Raw genomic sequence first — 23,072 nt, 5'->3', positions numbered from 1 at the left:
CTATCAGCAAGTGCAATAGACTGGAAAGTTATAATTTAATTGTGTTATAACTTACCTTCAACTTTTAAAGGTGCTGTTGTTGAAGCTGTACCATGTTCATTATCTGCTACACATGTATATTCACCATCATCATCCTGAAACACTTCAGTTATAACTAGACAAGAATGATTGTTTTCAGTAGAAATACGAAAATCGGCGGAATGTTTAATAGGACGTTTGTTAAAGAACCATGTTAATGTGGCTTCTGGTTCAGATTTCACTTCAACATCTAAAATTGCTGGTTCACCTTCTGGAACAATTTGAGGAACCAAAGGTTTTATAAATATTGGTGGTTCTGGTTGTGGTTTTTCATGTTCTGGTTCAGCTGTAAATAATAAAATATAAATTAAAAAATAGTTACTTAAAAAATTTTAGAAAGTGTTACTTCAATGGTATTAGGATTATATCTGTATATTTGCAACATTATCATATTACAATATTATTGTATATTTTGGACTTATAATATTGATTCATGTATTGTATATTTGTACTTTCTGATTTATTATTATTTAATTAATTAAACTGTTTAAAAATAACTAAGCCATCAAATAATAAAATAGGTTAGTTGGGATTATTTTATTGACATTCATTTATAACAATTATGTTTCATTTTATGTATTTTATACTTAATAACAAAGAAAATCACAGAAATTCTACATTAAGTATAGGAGTCAACATTTAAAAACAGATAAAATGTTTTTCAGGACTTCCTCTTTCCATCATCATTTTTACCCTCTCCTTTCTAGCACCAACTTTTCATTAGAAAAATTGTGTAAGCTTTTATTTGGTCATATAACTGATTCTACAAGTTTAACCAGTTATATGACAATCTTCTATAAACTTAAGAAGTCTAACACTAGGTTCTACTGTATTTTTATAAGCAAGTAAATTTAAAATAATAATATAATTATCTTACGAATGACTGTTAAAGTTGCAATAGTTGATGCTGTTCCAGCTATGTTTTCAGCATCTACTTCATACATTCCTCCATCATCAGGAAATACTTCTGCAATTACTAATGATGATTTTCCTTCATCTGTAGTTATTTGAAAGTCATGTGAAGATATCATTGGAGTTTTGTTATGAAACCTATATAATTCAAAATAATATTTTAAAAAATTTCTAAATATAATGATCTTCAATTATAAATTTCCATTTATGCTTTACTTTAATTTGTTATATTTTTAAAATTAGTGTTTAAGTATAGGGTTGAACCTCACTAATCCAGGATTCATTAATCACTGGTTCTAGATTGTGATTTTGAATGTGGTAATCATTCATTGGTTTGCATGACTGCTGCTCAATCAGCTGTGTTGGAATCAATTTTTGAAATTATTGTGTAATGTTACGACATCGTTACATATAATGCATTGTGTCGCAATATTTTGTAAACATTCTTCCGCTATGTAATAAAAGGTTGGTGGCACTGTTGACCTCTCGGGGAGCCGTTAGAGACAGTGACCTCGTTTCACTCTCCCCTTTTTAGTGCTGACCTTCCGTGAGTCAAGACAGTGTAATATTTGTGTATTCTTTGTTTCTTTGTTATATAACCAGTTACATGAGCTTAACTAGTTTTTACTAATCTCTCCAACAAGCAATATCTAGTCTAACACTGTGCAATGTTTCCAGTGTGAGAAACTGAAATTTTTCAGTTCTGAACAATAAAATATTTGAAATTATCAACTTTTCCTTAGAGTTATAAGAATATACATCATCACTTCAAATTATCTACAAATTGTCAACACAGCAGCTGTGGCACCACCAACATCTCACATTGTTTATATCCACCACAGCTTGTGTACAGAGATTGATACTGCTATATAAGTACATATATTACCAGTAATATTGTCATCTTTTACTGTAATCCTTACCGATTCAGAAAATCTGCTACTCCAGCACCTGTTTGATTCCAAGCTTGCTGGATTAGTGAAGCTCAATCTGTGTTGTTATAAATCTATTTTTAAAAAAGTATTGCTTGAATTTAAAAATGCTGAATTTGAGTCTGACAAGTGAGTTGGATTCTCAGAAATTTTCATGAGTAGTTTGAGCCTCATTTTTCACTATTCAACCATTCTCATTGTGGCTTGGATATGGTGACCAAATGAGTGACATTTTGGAGTAAAGAGGACACTTTATTCTAAAATGTAAAACACGTTTTTCTCAATACAGTGGATGATCGGTTAACGAACATAATTCGTTCCAAGACTTTGTTCGCTATCCGAATTGTTTGTTAATTGATTATCGATTTACCATAGGTTTTTATGAGAATTTGATTAATTCGTTCTGGAGACTTAAAAAATAAAAAAAAATATATACTTTCATTTATTTATATATAATAATGAAAATACATATATACACAGTCTTGAATTTTTATTAGTCATGTTTTTTTCCATTTGTAGGTTAAAGAATCTGTCTAATGTCAATTGCTTTTCTCTCTTCTTCAGGATTTTTCAGAAGTAATTAATAGCGTTATAATTGTAGAGATCAAGCATATTAACCTCAACCTGGTTGGATACCATTCTAAGACCATTGTTCTGACATCCTCCCACTTCTTCAAAAGATGTTTAATAGCAGATATTGGCATTAATCCTCTTTTTCAGAAGAAAACATATTTAACATATCTTGCAAAGTTTCTTGGTGTTCATTCAAGAGTTCTTGGCATTCTTCTGTCATCAGATCAGTTTCAGGTTCCATTATGAGCTCTTTCAATTCTTTATTTCTCAGATGTGATTTTTGTTACTCCTTTAGCTGCTTGAGTCTTCTTGATTATACAGTATCTTTCTCAGATAAGATTGAACTGCAGCCTATTGTAGACCTGTTCAAGCCATACTGCCCAGTAACATCAAACATCTGCCCACTCTCTACCTTTGCTATTATATTCTCACCTTTCGAAAATAAAAACCGATGCAAAACTTAACAAGTGCCCACCTGACAGTCTCGCGAATACTATAAAAGAATTGTTTCTGTCAGAAAAAGGCTGGAATTACAAGGGAGAGTTTCAAAGTTTGGAGAAATACTATCCAAGCAATATATACTGGGTTGAGTGTCAATGTCGACATCTCCTGCACTCCAAAAAGTTTCGAATTGTTGCCTGAAGACCAATCAGAATTCGTTATTTTACATCACTTGTTCTTGTTTTGTTCTGTGAAGTGTTTGTTGTCCAAACATAAAAATCTTTCACGAAAGTGTTCATTATCCAATTTGTTCGTTAACTGATTACCCACTGTAATTGAAATTGTTGTTAGCAAATGCCTGTGCAATTTACACTGTAAAATCAATGTATTTATTATAAATTTTAATTTACATGGTAACCTCCAAAAACAGAAATTCTTAAAATGTAGGATATTCACTATTTCAATAACTTGAAAATTTCTACTGGTCATCAGAGAAAGGCTAAAATATAGGACATGTCGGGAAAAATGGTTGTTTGATCACCTTTTCTTGGATAAACCTTTGATGGATGTGGTAAAAGGTCCTTTTATCACATCCATCTCAGGCAGAAAGAGGGCTTTTAATAATTTAAAAATATTAATTATATTCAAACTATAGCAATTTAATAATTTAAAAAGATTATTTGGTACTAAAAAATACAGTTTTCTTCAGCTTTCATGTTTAAATTAAGTTTTAATTATAGATTTCTTTATTCAATTATAAAAAAATTAATAGATGGGATACAAATACAAAATTATGCCCGTCAGTGCTTCAGTGGATAAAACCACTGAGCAATAGTTGTTGGTTACAAGTTTGTACTTCACCAATTGATTGGTCACATGGCATTTTTTGTTTTTTTACATGTATAACCCTAAACAGGGGATAGTAGTTTCCCATTGAACTTCTTTTTGCAATGCATCTCCTTTGGCAAATCACCCATGTGTTGTTGCCTTATCCCATCAGTCCAATCCAATCCAAATATAAAATTTTTCATTTTATATTTTCTTTATATCACATTCTTTTGAAATAATTGTAACAACAAACTTTAAAAGCATATACTTAAATATTGAAAATAAATAATACTTATCAATATTGTTTATTTTCAGTATATATGATATGGAGTATTATTTACTGATATGTATTATATCAATAAATAATACTTATCAGTATTATTTATTTTCCTGGCAAAATTCTTATATTTGAAATCAAACTTTTTATTTTTAATTAAATTAATGGATTATATAATGTTTTATAGTATACTAACCATGATAAAGCAGGTGTAGGAACACCTGTTGCTTCTACTGACATTTCTACTGGTTCACCTTCGGGTGCAGTTTTAGGAAGAAGTGGCTTTATAAATCGAGGACGTTCACATACATCTGTCTTTTCAATTATCACAATATCTTCTGCAATTATAACATAAATTTTGGATAAATTAATAATAAAATATTGCAGTGTTATCTGAAATTATGTAATTGATATAAATTTTTACCTGTAACAGTGAGTTTTGCTGATGTTTCATCTTCTCCAAAACAGTTTACAGCTTTACAATGAAAGATACCATCATCATCTGGAAATACTTCTGGTATCGTTAAAGTCACAAGACCTGATTCTGGTTTATGAGTTATTTGGAAATCTCTGGAAGGCTGGAGTTTTTCTTTGTTATGATACCAAGTTATTTCTGGTTTTGGATTTCCTTTTACAACACATGATAATGTTATCGTCTTCCCTTCACATGTAGTAGTTGGCTTTAGTAGAACTGTGAATTTGGGAGGTTCACCCGTTTCTATATAAAGGTAACGTAATATTAATGTTTACAATAATTTATGAACTCTGTTTTGTAAATTTTATTTAATCATATGATTTTTTTTTTAGTAATTGTTTAACATACTCTATAATAATAATCTCAATTGTGTTGCATAGTCTATCTTTTGAAAGATTCCATATTAAAAGTATAAAATTTATATAAATTGCAGTTATTATATCTTTAAATAAGACAGCTAAGTTGTCTTGAATCGGCCTACTCTTCTTCGTTAATGAGGTTAAGATGGCAGATGTGTGTGCTATAAAAGTGCCTCATGTTGTTTCTGGAACAATGCATTGTAGTACGTTAATAATGTCTGGAATGTGTTGTAGGCATTTTCTTTAACAGTTCCAAAACAAATTTTTTATTACAGAATTTTAAGAAATGCCAGGATGCAAATTTCTTTTGGGTGTTTCTATAAAGCCACAACAGTTGTCTGTTTTTATCTACTCATTAACCATTTTTGATCTTTGAGCCTAACATATATAAGCCTGTATGTATAAAGTATGATCCTAAACTATTGTTGTGGTTTCTATGTCCTATAATTTTCCAACCAGAAACAACAACAAAAAGCCATTTAAAAAAATATGAAAGTGTAACTCAAAATCTTTTATTATGTTTAGAATCAATATGCCAGATTGCTAAACAACTACAAAATTTGCACCTTATGTATTACAGTAAGTACAATAACTGATTACAATATACAGTATAAATTTACATATGACATTTGGAATTATGCTTAATTATCATCATCATCATCATCCCTGAATAGTAATCCCTGGGTAGTCACTGAATAGTTTTTATGTTTGATTTAACATAAAAACTATTGAAGTAAATTTGAGGACTACATGCAATTTACTTCAACTGTACTACCATTCATTTTGGAATTCTAAGATCATTTCAATGATGTCAATAGCAGAATTTTTTGCATAATGTCTTTTAAGTAGTTTATGTGAATTATCTATGAATATGGAGAAAACAAACTATTTGCATGAGGAAAGTATAGGGTAGTATAAATTAACAGAATTAGTTAGAACTCTTTTTTTCTCCAGTGGATTAAGTTTAGTTTGGAAATGTGAACAGTCATCATTTTGCTTCATTCTGTATTGGTTGTCTTTGTGGAACTCCAAGGCATGGCATTAGCTGAAGGAAGTGCAGCAGAAGACAGTTTGGGACCATTACAGATATTTAGGAATGAAATTAAGTCCAAGATGAGAAAGATAATTGAGTGATAGAAAACAGGAAAAAATAAGGAAAGGTAGTTTAATTAGAGAATGAGTGGAATCTGTTGGAAAGCCAAAATCATAGAAAGAAAACAGAATATATGTAACACCTGAGAAGTATATTATGCAATATTTGAAGCCAATATGTAGGGAATATCAAAAACAGATTGAGAGATAGCCAGCTAAGTGCAGTTAAAATGTTTGCAGTGACAAGATTATGCTGATTAATTTTTCATTTTGTACATGAATAATAAAGTGATTGACATAAAGGAATCAATTATTGGCAAAATAAAAAGAAAGCAGTTGATATGGTGGATATGTGAAAATACAAATTGCTAACGATAGGCATGGAATAGAAACCACAAAAAATGAAAGAGAAAGACTTGGGAAGACGATATATATGAAAAATTATGAAGAGAGATATCAAGGAAGAAATATGTATGAATAGAAAAAGGTGGAAAAACTGTCTAAAGATCAAAAAAATCAAATTCTAGAAACTGATTATATATGTGGGGGTATTTAAACATCTGTCCAGGAGCAAAAGAGATCTTTCCAGCATTACATGAATCTATGCACTTGTTATATGCTTGTTCCATAGCTAAAATAACTGATATTTAAATATCTATCCAGGATCAAACAATTAATTCATTTAGAAAATGCCACTAGGCAGAATATGCTTCATAAATAGATGGCACCCTCAATAGTGACTAATGTCTGAACATCCTAAACACATTGATGAATGAATGACTTGATGACTTGCTATTGGCATAACACAGTAGGTTTTACAGTACAATGGCATACCAGCTCATTCCCAGACAGATATGAATCAGTGGCTTGAAGAGAGGGGTTTGGAACCACTGGCGACATGGCTATGTTCTATGGCCACCATATTCTCCAGACTTGATCCTTCTGGATATTTTCGTGTGGAATCACTTAAAAGAATCCATGTATAATACATACCCAGTAGCTCATGTTACCAAACTGGAGAGATACATATGATATGACTATGAAACAGTGACATTAGGAATGCTACGTGTCATCCATAATGCTATGCTTGACCGTTCTTTGTACTGCCACTGAAAGCAGTCATTTTGAACATGTTCTCTAACAAAATAAAACACTTTTTTGTATCAATTTCTGAAATTTTGTCTTTATTCTTTACAGTCAAAGATTATTTGTATGTTATGCTAAATCATCTCATTCAGTTATTTTAGCTCTGGATCAAGCATGCATCACATGCATACTCTCATGCAATACTGGAAAGATCTCTTTCGCCCCTGGACAGTTGTTTAAGTGGACACCCTGTATATACAAATATTCTATATAAGAGTATTTGTAAAGAAAGAGGGATTGTAGTTATAAATAATAAAAAATTTCATAATATTATGCAATATTTTTTGGTCATCTGGCTACCACTTCATTCCCTTCAACCAGTAAAGATATTTGGGAAATACTGAACATTAATTTATTTTGCATAAAAATATGATTACATTATTGGACTATATATCAAATATTAATTATTCATGAAAATAAACTTTTATAGTTATCTTTTCTTATAATGCATGACATCTAGAAGTTTGAAGATAAGGAATTCTAATATTGTTATAAGGAATCTGAATTTGATTTCAATTCAGATTCCTTATTCCTCAATTTATTCTGGAAAATTTAATTTAGGGTCATTTTTTCTCTTTCATCTAAGGTGACCTCTAAGTCCACTAATAGTAAAAAAAATTGAAAACTAGTATTGTAGACATTACACACTAAGAATTAAAATCTCAAAAAAAGTACAACCTATACAAGTATTAACCTTAATTTTTAAATCCATCAATCTTTAATTCAAATTTGACAAACTTTGAATCTAATAATAGTTCTACTTCAGATCTAGAGAGCTTAATATTATAATTCTGGAATGTATTGTATCAAAATATTCAAAATTATATATTCCTAAATTTTCACATGTACAGTACATTCCAGAATTAGAATATTAAGCTCTCTAGATCTGAAGCAGATCTATTATTAGATTCAAAGTTTGTCAAACTTGAATTAAAGATTGTTGGATTCAAAAATTAAGATTAATACTTGTGTGTTGCAAATGATTCATCCAGTAATTGAAAATGCAATGTAATCTAAAATTTGTTCATTGCCTCCAAGTTATATCTGACTCTACGGTATAACTGATTGTATATTGCCTTCAGTTATAGAATGGATTCAGAATGTTGTGAGTTTTAAGAAATTTCTTATCTTTTGTCTTACTGTAGTATGTGGAAATAAAATGAATGAAATTTAAATTTACAAAATAATATTTGTGCATATGAGCATTAAGCATTTTACTCATGTGATTAGTTATTTTCCTTGTAACCTGTAAGTATTCACAGTTGCTTAAGGATTAAATATAAGCAAAATTAATGATGTTATGAGCATAGTTTTCAAATTATAAAAGCAACATTTTAATTGAATAAACAGTATAATTAACACTAAAAATATGTATAAAGAGTATGTACTTTTGTCAACTTATTTCAGGCTTGTTTCATGTTATTTTATGGCCTTATTCCATGATAATGGACAAAGCAGTTTTTGGTTTGTTTCAAATAGTAATTTACAATATGATACTATGAAAAATTGCAAATTAAAAAACATATATTCAATTTTTTTAATTTAAATTAATTATTTATTTATTTAATATAAATTTTTATTAACATGTTTGAAATTATATTTAAGTTTATTATAAAACTCTTAAGTAAAAATATAGTTAATAATTACGATTTGTTGAAATGAAAAATGTTCTTTTGACTTAATTGGATTATTTTTAGAGAAATTGGCATTAATTCAGATTAACATAAGTTCAGCTTTGCCAAATTTTATTAATGCATGACCTTGTTGGCAGAACTTCAGTAACATTCCATTCTAAGAGGGTTAAAAATAATAGTTTAAAATAAATCCTAGTCTACTAGTAGATTCAAAAGTATTTGGTAAACAGGAAATATGATGTTGCGTGTCTATGAAAGTAATATTTGGCACTCTGTATTGCTTCACACGGAGAAAAGAAATTATGAATTTGATCATAAATCTAACCAAAAACAAATATAATATAAAATACTTAATTTTAATATTGTGTAAAGAATTCTAAACTGTTATTTTATTGAAATCAAGCTGCTTTATTTTTTTAGAGCAAAATCTTTCAGAAAAGTTTGAATTTTCTATAACGTACAAATAATTTTTACTCTAAAAGAAGAAATTTGAACTATCATATATTTACATCTGAAGAGCTTTAAGAAACATACTGTTGTTTCAGAATTAAAATAGTTCTAGTTTTAATTCCATAATTTAGTTACAGTAATTTTTATAGAAAAGAATAACTGTTCAGATCAATTAAAATACATTCACTTTAGTTTAATGCGTAAGAGAATATTCTTTTTTTAATTGTATTATAAGTTTTTTGATATATTTTTACAATCAAAGGATATATACAAATAACAAATTAGATAGAAATTTATTTAAAAACATTTGATGTTTTTTAAGATCTGTATACAAATGCTAACTGTAATTTGATTGGAAATTTATCCCAAAAAAATCACTATAATTTTCATTTCTCTGATTAAAATCAATTTTAAAATGTTTTATATTTGAAAATAAATTACTAGTGATGTTTAATTCAACTACGTGTTGGATATTTCTCTTTTCAGATGAAATATATTTTTATTTTTTTGCTTTTTTGCCTTATGGGCAGTGACAAAGCCTTTTTACTATATCTATTATAAGTTCTGCCAGACCCAGAATGGAAGCAACAAGGTGTGAGGGACAGGATCTAACATTTCTGGGCTAGATCACCCTTAAAAAATTTCTATGGAGTTATTTATCAGGATTTGATCCAAAGTTTACAAGAGAGGTAAACTTAACTGCCTCGACCATCAATGTAAAAATATTTATAATGACACTTTTTGTTATTATTTATAATTTATATATTTTCCAAATACAATTTAAAAAATTCTTAACTTGAAACATCTTTTCTGGACTGCCTATTTTAATTTTTCATACAATTTCCATACTGAAAGATATTTTTAATAATTTTGCATATTTCAACTAAACAGCAGCTCGTGTAAAAGGTTGATGCCTAAAGTTTTAATTGTATATTCTTCTTGATATAGAAAAGAAATTGAATAAAAGTTTTTCTTGTTTATATTCAATTTATTAAGAAATTCAAATGACCAAATAATGAGAAATTATATCAATTGATATAATTTGATTTCTACAGTTTTTAATAATGCTTTCCACGGAAAAATCTTACTTTTAAGTTATATGAAAGTTAGTTATTCACATATTAATCTATTTGGCTCTTCAAAGTTTTTGCTTATTTGTCATATGATAAGATCCTTAATGATGATTAAATTCTTTATTTCATTTAAACACATTTATGATATTAAACTAAAATAATCCTATAATATCTCACTTTTATAATTAACTATAAAAACTGACTTCTTGGAGAACGGAATTCAGATCTGATATCCTATCAGTTCCGGTTTTGCTTATGAAACCATCAATTTTAAGTTAAAAAAAAATTGGTAGTATTACAGATCTACTGTGAAGTGGATGAAAGGGCAAAGCAACTGTCATGAAGGCCTCACATTTTAATGGGGCCCATTAACTCAATTTCAATATTAGGCATAAAGATTTAGTATTTTACTAAATAAAATAAATGTCTGTAACTGTATTCATATATAAATTATAAATAAATTATATATAAATAAATATACAAATTAAACAAGAGTTTTATCATCAAAATTCTCAAAAGGGGAGAGGTTTGTTTTTAGTTTTTCACTTCAGGTTTCAAAATATATAGATCGCTCTACTCATCTACAAAGTTGATTGATTAAGCTCTGGTTTCATTTAAATATGTTGATAATTTTATTTATTTATTTGAGAATTATCCTGATATAGTTCTAAACATATTTGTATAATTTTAGTAAATTGTAATATAATAAAGCAGTTTTATGTTTAATTATCAAAGAAGCAGCTGCATTATTATTTGTATCTTTTCATTTTTATAATTTTTCTTTGAAATATTCTAATTTCTTAGAAAAATATGAAATATGGCAGTTATTTAAAATGAATATTGATATTTTGTATATAAAATACTAACATAAAAATCTTATAAAATATGACAGAACCAGGAAGTTGGTGTTCTTTTATGTAGCCAATTCCATGATCAAGATTGTTTGTGTGCATTATTGTATTGAGACAAACTGAATTATTGAATCAAATTGTTATCCTTGCCATATATTCTGAGCATATCACATACAATATCTATTATTAAACAGACAATCACTCCATAAACAGCAATGTTGTTAGAAAAAAATATTTGTATTTGCTTTAAAGATTGTTTCCACATTCTATTTTGAACTGTTCTATATTCTGATGAGTCTATCAGATATATGTAAATATGTTTAATTGTTTTAATAAAACATTACTGTTTATGGTGTAATTGTTTGCTTAATAGTTAAAGCAGCATTTGTATCAAATTTCAATATCTATTATTGTTATCTTACATAGTGGAATTTGTAGCAAGTTAAAATATAAACAAACTTGACAAAATACTGATCATGATTTTAAGATTAACTTGAAATATTGTGATTGTGCAAATTCTTTGTTATTTTATTGTTAATTCTCTATTACATACTGTAGGCTAAATGTAAATGGATAGAATTTATATTTGGTCAAGTTAAATTACAAATTATTGAAAATTTCATTCAATAATTTGTAATTTAAGAAACATTCACACATGTATTTAAAATATTATGTAAATTTGTATATTTTTTCAATAAAAATTCATAAATGAAGTATAGAAGTCTTACTATGCATGATGCTAAATTTTTTATGTATAAAAGATAGCTATAAAAGTATATATATTCAAAATTTAAGAATTCATTGCTCTAATTTTTAAATTTTATGAAAAATCTATAGATTCTGATTGTCTTTAGTATATGCAGAGCCAGATTGAAACTTAAGCTGTAACATATCAGAAGCCTTTCCTCCTCCACTAAATAGTAATAATGTGAGATCCTAAATTGTAGCTTGTTTAGTTTGTGTATAAATCTGACTCAGTAACTGCCAATATTTTTTTTTTTCAATTAAACATTTCTCATTCATAATGCTCTTAAATTAGTATTTTTGCTTCTGTAAACTTATAATTGTTTATAAGTCTGTAAGAGTTGAAATAATAATCTTTCTATATGTCATTTAGTTATAATGACTTTTGAGTGAGTCTTTCAGTTACAAATTTGCTTATATATGTTGTTTTTTTGTTTCTAAGCAAGTTTTATAATAAAATATGTTATACTATTTATGAGATGTTTTAAATTATTTGTTTTAAAGAAAAAATTTATATAATATAAAGAAGTAAAAAAAAAAGAATTCAATGTAATTTATACCTCTTATTGTCAGAGTTGATTCTGTAACTGCTGAACCAATTCGATTAGTTGCTTTGCATTTATAGACTCCAGCATCACCGGGTAAAGCTTTTTTGATCTCCAAAGTTGACACTCCGTCTTTTTTGTGAGTAATACGGAAATCTTTTGACGATTGAATGGGTGAATTTTTATAATACCACATTAATTTTGGTTCCGGATTTCCTTCTGCTTGGCATTCAAAAGTAACTTTTGTACCAGGTTTGGACACTATGGGCTTTAGTTCTTTAACAAATCGCGGTGGTGTCACTGCTTCTGTTGGTGGCTTTTTTTCACTCGGCTTACTTGGTTTCACGTCTTTAGGCTTTGGGACCTTTTCTTGAGTTCCCTCTCGTGCAGGAACTTTCTGACCGTCTGTCGGTTTTCCTGCATAGAAATATTAGCCGAATTTTAATAAGCTGCTGATATATATCGAAAATTGAATGATTAAAAAAAAAAAAAATATGTTATACTTTAGCAGAATGTTAGTTGCTGATATATATAATTATGAGATGATGCATTAGTATTGATTTGATTAGATTACTCATTAGAGCTATAACTATTATATAGTTTGAAAGTAAAGTTAAAATTATAAAAGTAAAATTAGATAAATTTCTAATAAAAAAATATTGATGTTTGATAGAATTTAAAAAAAAATTATTATAGAATATACAAATTTTTAAGCAAAGAGAAAATATATAAAAAATATATATAATTATAAAAAAGTAAACTACAGTCCTTCTGTTTTTATAAGATGTAAAGTGTCCACCATCAGAAGCTGTGACACATTTTCTTAAGAATTGTTTGTTGACTTTATATAGTTGAAGGATTATAATTATGTGAATATTCAAATCCTCCTCTGGTGTTATTTTATTCTTTTTGTGTACGAATATCCATTTTATGAAATTATATATTTTTTTTATTTGAAAATGTTTATACCATTAAATGAAAAAATTCAGCTTTTAAAATAAATTACTAGCTTTATTATTGCCATTTTCTTGTTTTCTGTTGCTGCTATGAAAGTTGTTTTTGGCAATTGTTTATGTTCCTTGTGTATTTAAAATATTTTTCTAAAATTTTCTCCAAATTCTTATCTCAAAACTTTCAAATTATGAATAGTATTTAATGAATAACATTCTAAATAATGAATTTAATAATCAATTGAAAAAAATATTAAGTTTATATGTTTTTATGTTAAGGGAAGAATTAGAACCCAAATACCTGAAATCCAACTATTAATAATTCAACATTTCAATCTGAAAACTTAAAAATACTGTAAGATATTATAATTATAGATGAAAAATAAATGAAATAAATTTTAAATTTACTCAAAATGTTATCATTTTAAAACCAATAATAATTATTGGTTTTAATCAATAAATAATAAGTTACTCTTTCCATATCTAACAACCGATGGATTTCAGGTTATTTGCTATTTACATATTTTTTTTATCTAGAAAAATTCACTCTGTAATGTTGATTATAACATGGAAATATAATTATTCCATTTATCTTTAATTGTATACTTGCAACTGTAGTTTGGTCAAATGAATGACGTTAGAAGGTCTTAGAAGTGAACCTTCACGATTTGATACTTATATATTTATAGAATTATAAGGATTAATCCTAATCACTATAAGGATGTGCAATAACATACATTCAAAGAAACTTTATAGATCAACATCTTTTCCATGTTATAATATTTACTGTAAGGATTTGTTCTACATTGCTCAACAGAACAATAAATTATTATTTTTATAAAGCATTTTTAATGCTTGTACCGTATATACTGTATTTTTACACCAATACAGCTGGGGTATTATGTAATAATTTCAATGTTTTAAATTAGCATCAAGGAAATATAATACAAAATAAAATTTTGCAATCTTGCATTCTTTACAAATTTGGCAAAATGTAAGGTCACTTCTAAAGTTGTTTACAAGATTTCAATTAGTTGAATGATATAAATAGGATAGTAAGAAAAATAGTAAAGGTTTCCTGTCCTAAATACTTTTAAAACCACTATAAATCTTTGCTGTAGCTTTAAAAATATTAAAAATCGCATTAAAAATTTAGCTGCTTATCATTTTTTAATTCAATTTAAATAAATTTTCAATTTTATTGAAGGGAAGTTAGAAAAAACTTATATATTCTCTCTTTGTTACATTTTAATTAATACCAGTTTTAGATAAAAATGTATTTTTACTACTACATTTACAACATTTAAGTCAAATATTTATATTTATAAATCAAAACTTATTAGATACTTAAAATCAGGAATGGTTATTTGAAAATAGAATATAGTTATTTAGGAAACAAAACATACTCAAATCTGTTCCTTTAATTTATAGGTATATGCTGCTTAATGACATTGTGCTTAATGATGAAATGTGACGGAGGTCCTATAAGTTTATAATGGAGCTGAACAATTTATAGCCGACTGTATCTAGTCTATGTTTCGATATATTTACATACATAAATACTTATTGTTGTGTTACAATATAAGGCACACTATACAATGTTCACTTAACAATGTATTTCTTGAAACATATCCTTGTCATTAAGCAATGCATAACTATTGTCTCCAAAGCAACAAATTTGAATACTTTGTTTCCTAATTGACTGTTTACTATTTTTGAACTGTTCTTTCTGATGATTAGCATCTAATACTTGAAATCATTCAAATCTTTTTTGTAAGCATAACTAAATATTCTCATAAATTATGCTCTTATCCACTTGATAGGCACATATATATTTTATACCTTAAATTTTGTTCATTTAAATCTTATTACAAACTTGCTGTTTTATGTTTTTATTTTATACATTAGAACAAATCCTATCACAATATAATGATTTAACTATGTTATTTAATTATAGTTAAATCATTTAACAGAGTGATTTTATTCTAACAATATATAATATTATAGTACTATATTAAAACTAACATAGTACTATAATAAACAATAATATATAATCACAAAAATGTTTGTTAAGAACCTGAAAGAAAGAATAAAAATTTTAAATTTCAAGCAAAATTATTAGATAAATAATGTTAGTCATAAAATAAAATTAATCTTGTTATTTTAATTAGAAAATTGTTATTTTAAATATATTTAAAAAAAACAAATTTCATCATAATCAAATTCAGAAATAATTTTATATATCTAATAAAAATATCATTTGATATTATTCCCAATGGTAAGTAATTGCAAAAGATATAAATTATTGTAAATTGGCATCCATTAGTCCAAATTACTTTATATGTATATAATTAGCTAAGTTATGATCCAATGAATCTGGCATTATTATTTGACCAGTTGGCATCATTAATATCAAATAAGCAGTGAGAACGATGCCTATCGATTGTCATTGTTTAAGTAGTATCAAGTCCACATACAACAAACCATAAAACTCCAGCAAAACTTTGTTTAATTACTAACATTTTCAATCTTGTCCAAAGGTTAGGCTGTATCAAATTTAGCAATGAGGTCAAAAACTTTAGTAATTAAACAGTTTTGCTTGAGTTTTATGGTTTGTAATGTGTTTGATTTTAAAATTATCCAGTTTCACTGTTACCCTAGTATCATGTGATATTGTTTCATATCATTTAGACACGTCAGTTGATAACAAGCGATATTGTTGCATGTAATTCGGTTAAACTATCTGAAATCCACTTCCGAAACAATATCCATTAATATTTTTACTAGGATAAATAAATTTATGTCGAGAAAGTTAACAAATTTAACATTATTATTTACTTGAATATATAAAAGTTCAAGTAAATAACAATAAATTTATTTATAGTTAATTTCTTTAACTTAATAAATGATGAGAATAAGTTTAAAAATCTTAATTAATATGATAAAAATAAAGATCATATTATAAAAAATACATGCAATTTTCATACAAAAAATTAATATATAGTAATCTTAAAATATTAATAAATTTTAAATAATCTGAAATTAATAAATTCAGTAAGTTAATAAAATATTAGCCTAAAAAAAATAATTTAGGAGGAAACAAAATGCAAGTAGAATTTCATTCAAAGTATTTTAAATTCTGAATGTTTTGATTTTGGATATGTTTTTATTACTATTCATAATATGAAACTGTATATTTTTATGTTGAATTTATCATTTTATATGTATTTATGTTTTGGTAGAAGTAAAAAAAGAAATTGGTTGATAAACATTTGAATTTAAAAATTATTTAATTTTCCAATTTTATGAGCAAAAGTCAATCTCTTAATATTCCACTAAAATACAAATTGTAACAAAAAAGATGCTTTAATGAAGTCAAAAGATATAAATGAATATTTTTTACATTATATTTTAATGAATTAAGCATTATTTTTATTGTAATTTTGGATTACAGATTTATTACATTCAATCTCCATATCAGTGGTTCTCAAAGTGTGGTCTGTGAGCTCTATTCATTTTTATAAAATTTAATTCTATGCTGTTTATGAAGAGAGAAGAATACTTTTATTCATCATCCTATCTGTAGTTTATGTTAGATTACTGATAGAAATTTGTCAAAATATTCTATCTGAGATGATTTTACATGTTAAAAAGTGGATGCAGAGACGTAAGTGGTCCACAATTTATTGGTAATTCAGTTTACATAGTCCACAGATAGTATAACTTTGAAAACCACTGTTTTACACAAGTGTGTTTCATTACAGATAGTATCTTCCTACAGCGATATTTGAAAGTGCAGCTTGTTACTTGAAGAACAGCATTTTTTATATCTTTTGACTCTATTAAAACACCTTACTTGTTACAATCCAATCTTGTGTAAGTTTGTTATTCCAAGTAAATGGAGTCTTGTAAAAATTGGAAGTTTAGCTGTGTTATAAAAAAACTAAAAACAAAACTTAAAAAAAAAAAAAAACATAAGTAAAACTTAAAAAAACTTCATTTAACATAAAAGAAATCAAAATAATAATAATAATTGGGTTTTTTTATTATTGAAAATTGGTTATTTGTATGTAATACGGTAAAAACAAATTACAAAATATAAAACAGCATTTTAATTCTTTAAGGCAAATATCTTATATGCACTTTTATAAAATAAAGTGAACAATGTAAAAATTTTTAATAATATTTGTCATTGTTTGATAATCTAGAAGAGGGACATGCATCGGGGATTTATGATTTCAGGACCTACAGTGTGAGCTCATACTGGATCCTTTGTTACGGAATCAAAATTTGTCAGGAAAATTATGAATCGGTTTACAGTCCAGTGGCAACATGGTGTTGTGAAAGTGGAGTTGGTAGAGTTCTATTATATTTGCTGTCCTCAACTCAACACTGAAGTACATATTTACACTTCTGATGTAGCAACGCAGCTCCATAGTTGAGCAATGTTCAACTTTTACATTTCATGCCACTGCGACATTGTACCAAGTGAGCTTCTGACCAGAGTTTGATTATAAACTGGACAATAGATTCTTGTCAACTCCAGCAACCTTGAAACTCCATGCTGCCATTTGACTATAATTTTTATGGATGGCCCAGATAATATTAAAGTAAATAATTATATAAAGTATAATAACTAAAATACAAATTAGAATATTTTGATTAAATAAAAATGGTATCATTTTTAAAGTGTAAACATTCAACAAATAAAAAAAGTATGTTCCCTTACAGTCTTCTATATGTTTGTTAAGTAAAGCAATATATTACCAAGTTAAAAATTTGAAGAACAGTCCAAGCTTTCTGTACAGATAAAAAGCTCTAACTATGGCTTATATAAAATTAATTTTCCACCAAAATTAAATGACTCCTGGATTATTCTATTTTAATTTTACATTGCTCACTATAATAAATAATATAACAATATAACAGATTCAATCTTCCAAATATTAACAATGCAAATAAACAAATTGCTTCTACTCAGTGGGCAGATTTAGGGGGTGTGCAGTCCTTACACTCCCCTTCTGGGAGTGTAAGGGGGTCCCCCAAGTGAAGCTGGGTACCACAGGTAGTAAAAAATTTTGTAAGGCATACTGTTTCCTTTCTGCACCCCTGTAAAGATTTCTGGATCTACTATAGCTTCTACCTATCATATTAAGCTGCATATAAGATAAACACCTTTCTTCGTGTAATGTATTTTAATATAAATGAGTTAATAGAATTAATTCCAAATAATTGAATCGAATCATGTGGAATCATTTTTCAAATATTTATCAACCTGAATTGTATATACAACTTGTGATGATAATTCGAATATTTTTTCGTAAAGTAAAATATGGCTAGATCATTTTTAAATTTGTAACACGTAAAAATAATATCAACATTATGTAAATTTGGAGGCATTTCTTCTCTAAAAGTACGGATAAATTAAGGCAACCAAAAACTTTTTAATAGATGAAAAAAATATTTTAGACTATTTTACAGCCCATCTTCAGCTGGTACATATCTTGAAATCAAATGTCAGAGTCATGTGGCATTCCATAGTATACAACTTTAAGATAAGGTGCCAAATTTGAAAGATTTTCGTGATATGTTGCCTCTCTCATATCATTTTTAAGTAATTTATCTTGTTAGATCTTCCAAGTTTTTTTTATGATATATATGATATTTATTATGTGATAATATCAGCTCATGTATATTTTTAAATAGTTCAATCATAACACTTATAAAATTGGAAAATTTTAAGTTCGTCTAAATTAATGTAACTATAGTTGATGTGCTTCTGAAAAGAGTCTTTCGAAATGCAAATTTAAATAGAGTATTGTCATAACCAATATCATGCTGTTTGAATGGTCGGGTCTGAAACATAAACTGATAATTATTTTATATCTGTCCTTCATCTTCTAGTATCATCTAATTGTCATAAGATTATTTATTCATACTTTCTTCAATCTTGTATGGTGTAACTTTCTGTTATAGGTACAGTACATCCACCAATTCTTCACTTTGTACTGCAGATGTCAATAGCAGACAACAAATAATTTCATGTTACAGTCTCCAACTTCTGTAATTTTCAGACTCATCTATATTACCATATATCAAATCTATAGCTCTGTTTTCTTATGTATTAAAATCAGTTGTAATTTAAAGTATACATTTGCCAATGCATAATTGTTTACTTCTCTTGTTCCACCATTCTTGGTCCATTTCTAAATGAGAGTCTCTCTCAATGATTTCCATTCTTTTCATTTACAGACATTTATCTTTGAAAATTAATAAGAATATCTATTAACTCAATCAGTTATATTCATCTATACAAAATATTTTGAATTATCTGGACACAGAATTATATGAAATTCAATATGAGAGTAAATATTAGAAAACTTGTCTACTCTAAGATATACTTGATTAGAAAATTAGACTTCATAAAATTTTTTTCTTTTTTTTTTTTCAATACAATTCCATTACTTTTGCATATTATTTTAGGAATAATTTGTAGCAAAAATTTCTCACTAAAATTCATAAATTAAATTTTAATTTTAAATTCAATAAATCTTATTTTCTAATCTGCTTTAACTATTCAGTAAAAGTTAAAATGATAAGAGAATGGTAATGTCTCTCTCTAAATTTTCTATAGTAGAATAATTATAAATATATTTCTATAGTATAGTAGTCTTTCAAATATAGAGATTCTTCCCTTAATATATGATAACTATTTAATTCTTTATCTTCTTCTAGAGCTTTCAATGAGAAGACGGGCAAGTACTTTAAGGAGGAGGACAATATTCAAGTTTAAGGTAGAGTCTGTCTTGAATATTCTTGAAACATTTTGGATATTTCTTCATTAAGTCCTGCAAATCTTTCCTTTTCATTCATGGTCTTCAAGTTCTTCACTTCATTCAATAAGATATTGATTTTGTGTTTTCAAAGTAAGCAGTATTTTGAGAAAATGATTCATACTGATCACCAATTTATTCAATATAAATGACTTTTATGTCTTTTTTTTTAATTGTTGAACTTCACCAGAATGATTATTTTAATTCAAATACCAAATATTTTATATTTTGTTTTTTATATGAAAATTAACACACTATTCTATCACTAAAAAAAGTGAAGGAATAATTTAAATAAACTGTATAAATTAATAAACAGAACATTATCAAACTGAAATTGTTTATTTTAATAAACGATAAATTAAATTTTAATAAATATTGTCCCAAAATAATACAGAATCTAAAAATTTCTAGTTGTTGAACCAATTGATGAAGGAGTCTACCAGTGGCTGAGTGGATGAAACCACTAAACACTGGCACGGGGTTTGTGCCTCACCAACAGACTGGTCATTTAGCATTTTCCAGGCTTTCTTCATATGCATAACACCTAAATAGGGGCCAATCTCCCATAGAAAGTCATCCTGGAAAGCAACCATTTGGCATATTGCCTTATACCATCAATCTAATTCAAACGATGATGTGGTAACTTTAACTTTTTATCAAAATTTTGCATCTTGTTTTTTATTATTATTATTATTATTATTAATTTATATATTTCTTTTTTCTTCCCTATTTCTGGCAAAACTGTGATAACTCAGCCATACAACAGTGTTGAACAGACATTCATGCCTACTAAAACAAGTGTCCAGATTATAAACTATGATGTCTGCTTAGGTTCAAAGTCAGAGCATCAATCTACTAATGTTCCCCCATCAATGCTATTGTGAATCAGACCATATGTGATGAGCATCATTGCGGTCAGCCAGATAGTTATGCCTTAAAGCCTACTGCTGTAGAAATATAATAAAACTGATCCAGATTGTATAATATAAATTAGGATATTGTTCTCCCATCCCTTACATATAGTAGATCCAATGTATGTCAGGTTACCTATGAATGCTGATACCTTACACTCATAGTTAACCAAATCTTTCTTTTCTGGTAACTGTTTTAAATTTATTAAATAAAAATTGCAAATCATTTATTTCATAAATTCCTTAGTTTTTAAAACTTTAACCACCATTTTATATTCGTTGATTGATGATGATTAATTTTTACGACACTTTTTTAAATAAAAAAAAAAGCACTAAGCAAAAAGTATAAAATAGATTAATAGAATATGTTTATTCCCACACTAAAATCATTATAAATAGATTTCAGTTTGATAATGCTATTTATCATTTATAAAATAGTCAATTTATCATTTTGATGAAGTACGATATATCTGAACATAGATATATATTTCAAAATGATTTACTTACTTGAAGAAATAGAATGTCGTAGGAAATTTTCATAATAAATATAAAAACAATAAATCTTATAATCATATACCGAAAATTCAAACAAAACACATATTTATATATATATATATAATGATATGATGAAAAGTGATGAAAACAACACACGGGTAACACCAATATATGCTACACTGTTGGTCATTTTATTGTGCTACTACAATTTTTACATTTCATGCCAAATAGGAAAACAAAACTGCCTTAAGGAAATACTTAAATTTTCAATGTGCTAAACAGACAACAATTAAAAAACCTCCGTTAAAGTATTTAATAGTATTTCCTTAAGATGAGAAACAGTGTATATTTTCATATCTGCAAAACATAAAAAGAAAGCTTTTTCATTCTATAGACAGGAATAAATTAACCAGGAATTGGATTCTATCAACATGTAGCTAAGGTGTTTAGGCAAATAACATTAATCATACGTAGCACTTGTATTAACAATAGAACATAATAACATTCCATATTCCGTCAGAGATCGTGTCTGTATCTTAAAAGATACAAATTATCGGGCATTAAGATTTGATAAAATGCAAATTAAATAAATTATTTTTGTACTTTGATTGGTTTAAAATACAAGTATACGCACGGACAAGTTCCTGCGGCCCCTCATTATAAAAAAAAATTTGATTTAAATCTGCGAGTACATGCAGTGTTACAATTATTATTATTATTAAGTACAAGCAAAGGCAAATTGTCGAAAGGTTTAACAATAAAAATAATTCATTTCTACCGAGATACTGGTAATAATTATTATGAAATGATACAATATTTGTGAATATGGAGGCAGTTTTAGGAATTTCCTGAGAAAATTATTTTTCTTTGACAGAATCAAATGATAAAAGGTACAAAAAATTTATTCATTGGTTTATACTAAACAATGAAACATAATTAGTTATTGATTGTAACAGCTAACAAATAATGATCACAACATATTAATATTTTACATATTGCTTAAAAAAAGTTGTATATAGGACATTCACATAAACATGCAAAACTGTTAGCTGGACGACAACACAAAACACATTTTATGACATTCACAGTACTAAAAACACATGCTATAAATAATAATTGTAATTTTGCCTAAACACCCAAGCTCATAATTAAAACAAATTTACAAATTCTATAGTATGGACAATACGGAAATATATATTTATATATGTATATATATATCTGTATATGTATAAATAAAACATTCTATTAGAAATTTATAACGTGAATAACATAAACAATTTTTCTTTTTTTTTGAAAAATGTTAGGGGTGTAAAATGTGAGACTAAATTTATCATTTGGGGAAGTCACACTTTGGTTTTATCAAACCAACAACAAAGAAGAAAAACAAAAAATTAAGAACAAGAAAAAAATATATATATAATAATAATAATAAAGAACCAATTCCTGGATGTTAATTTTGGCTGCAATTTTTTCTTT

General features: G+C 27.0%; 1 protein-coding gene across 1 annotated transcript in view; it reads right to left on the bottom strand.

Annotated features, from left to right (window-relative positions):
• The window catches only part of LOC111628011 (titin-like), a 235,651-nt gene that overhangs the window by 148,301 nt on the left and 64,278 nt on the right, over window positions 1–23,072 (bottom strand). Inside the window, 5 exon segments of the mRNA XM_023371728.1 lie at window positions 56–364; window positions 956–1,128; window positions 4,235–4,376; window positions 4,463–4,756; window positions 12,423–12,824. Of these exon segments, the coding sequence (XP_023227496.1) occupies window positions 56–364; window positions 956–1,128; window positions 4,235–4,376; window positions 4,463–4,756; window positions 12,423–12,824 (1,320 nt within the window).

This window comes from Centruroides sculpturatus, unplaced genomic scaffold (genome assembly GCF_000671375.1).
Source record: "Centruroides sculpturatus isolate CEXI.00-Female unplaced genomic scaffold, Cexi_2.0 scaffold545, whole genome shotgun sequence".
Lineage (NCBI taxonomy): Eukaryota > Metazoa > Arthropoda > Arachnida > Scorpiones > Buthidae > Centruroides > Centruroides sculpturatus.
The sequence above is the reverse complement of the archived record's forward strand: the minus strand, read 5'-3'. Positions and strand labels throughout refer to the sequence as shown.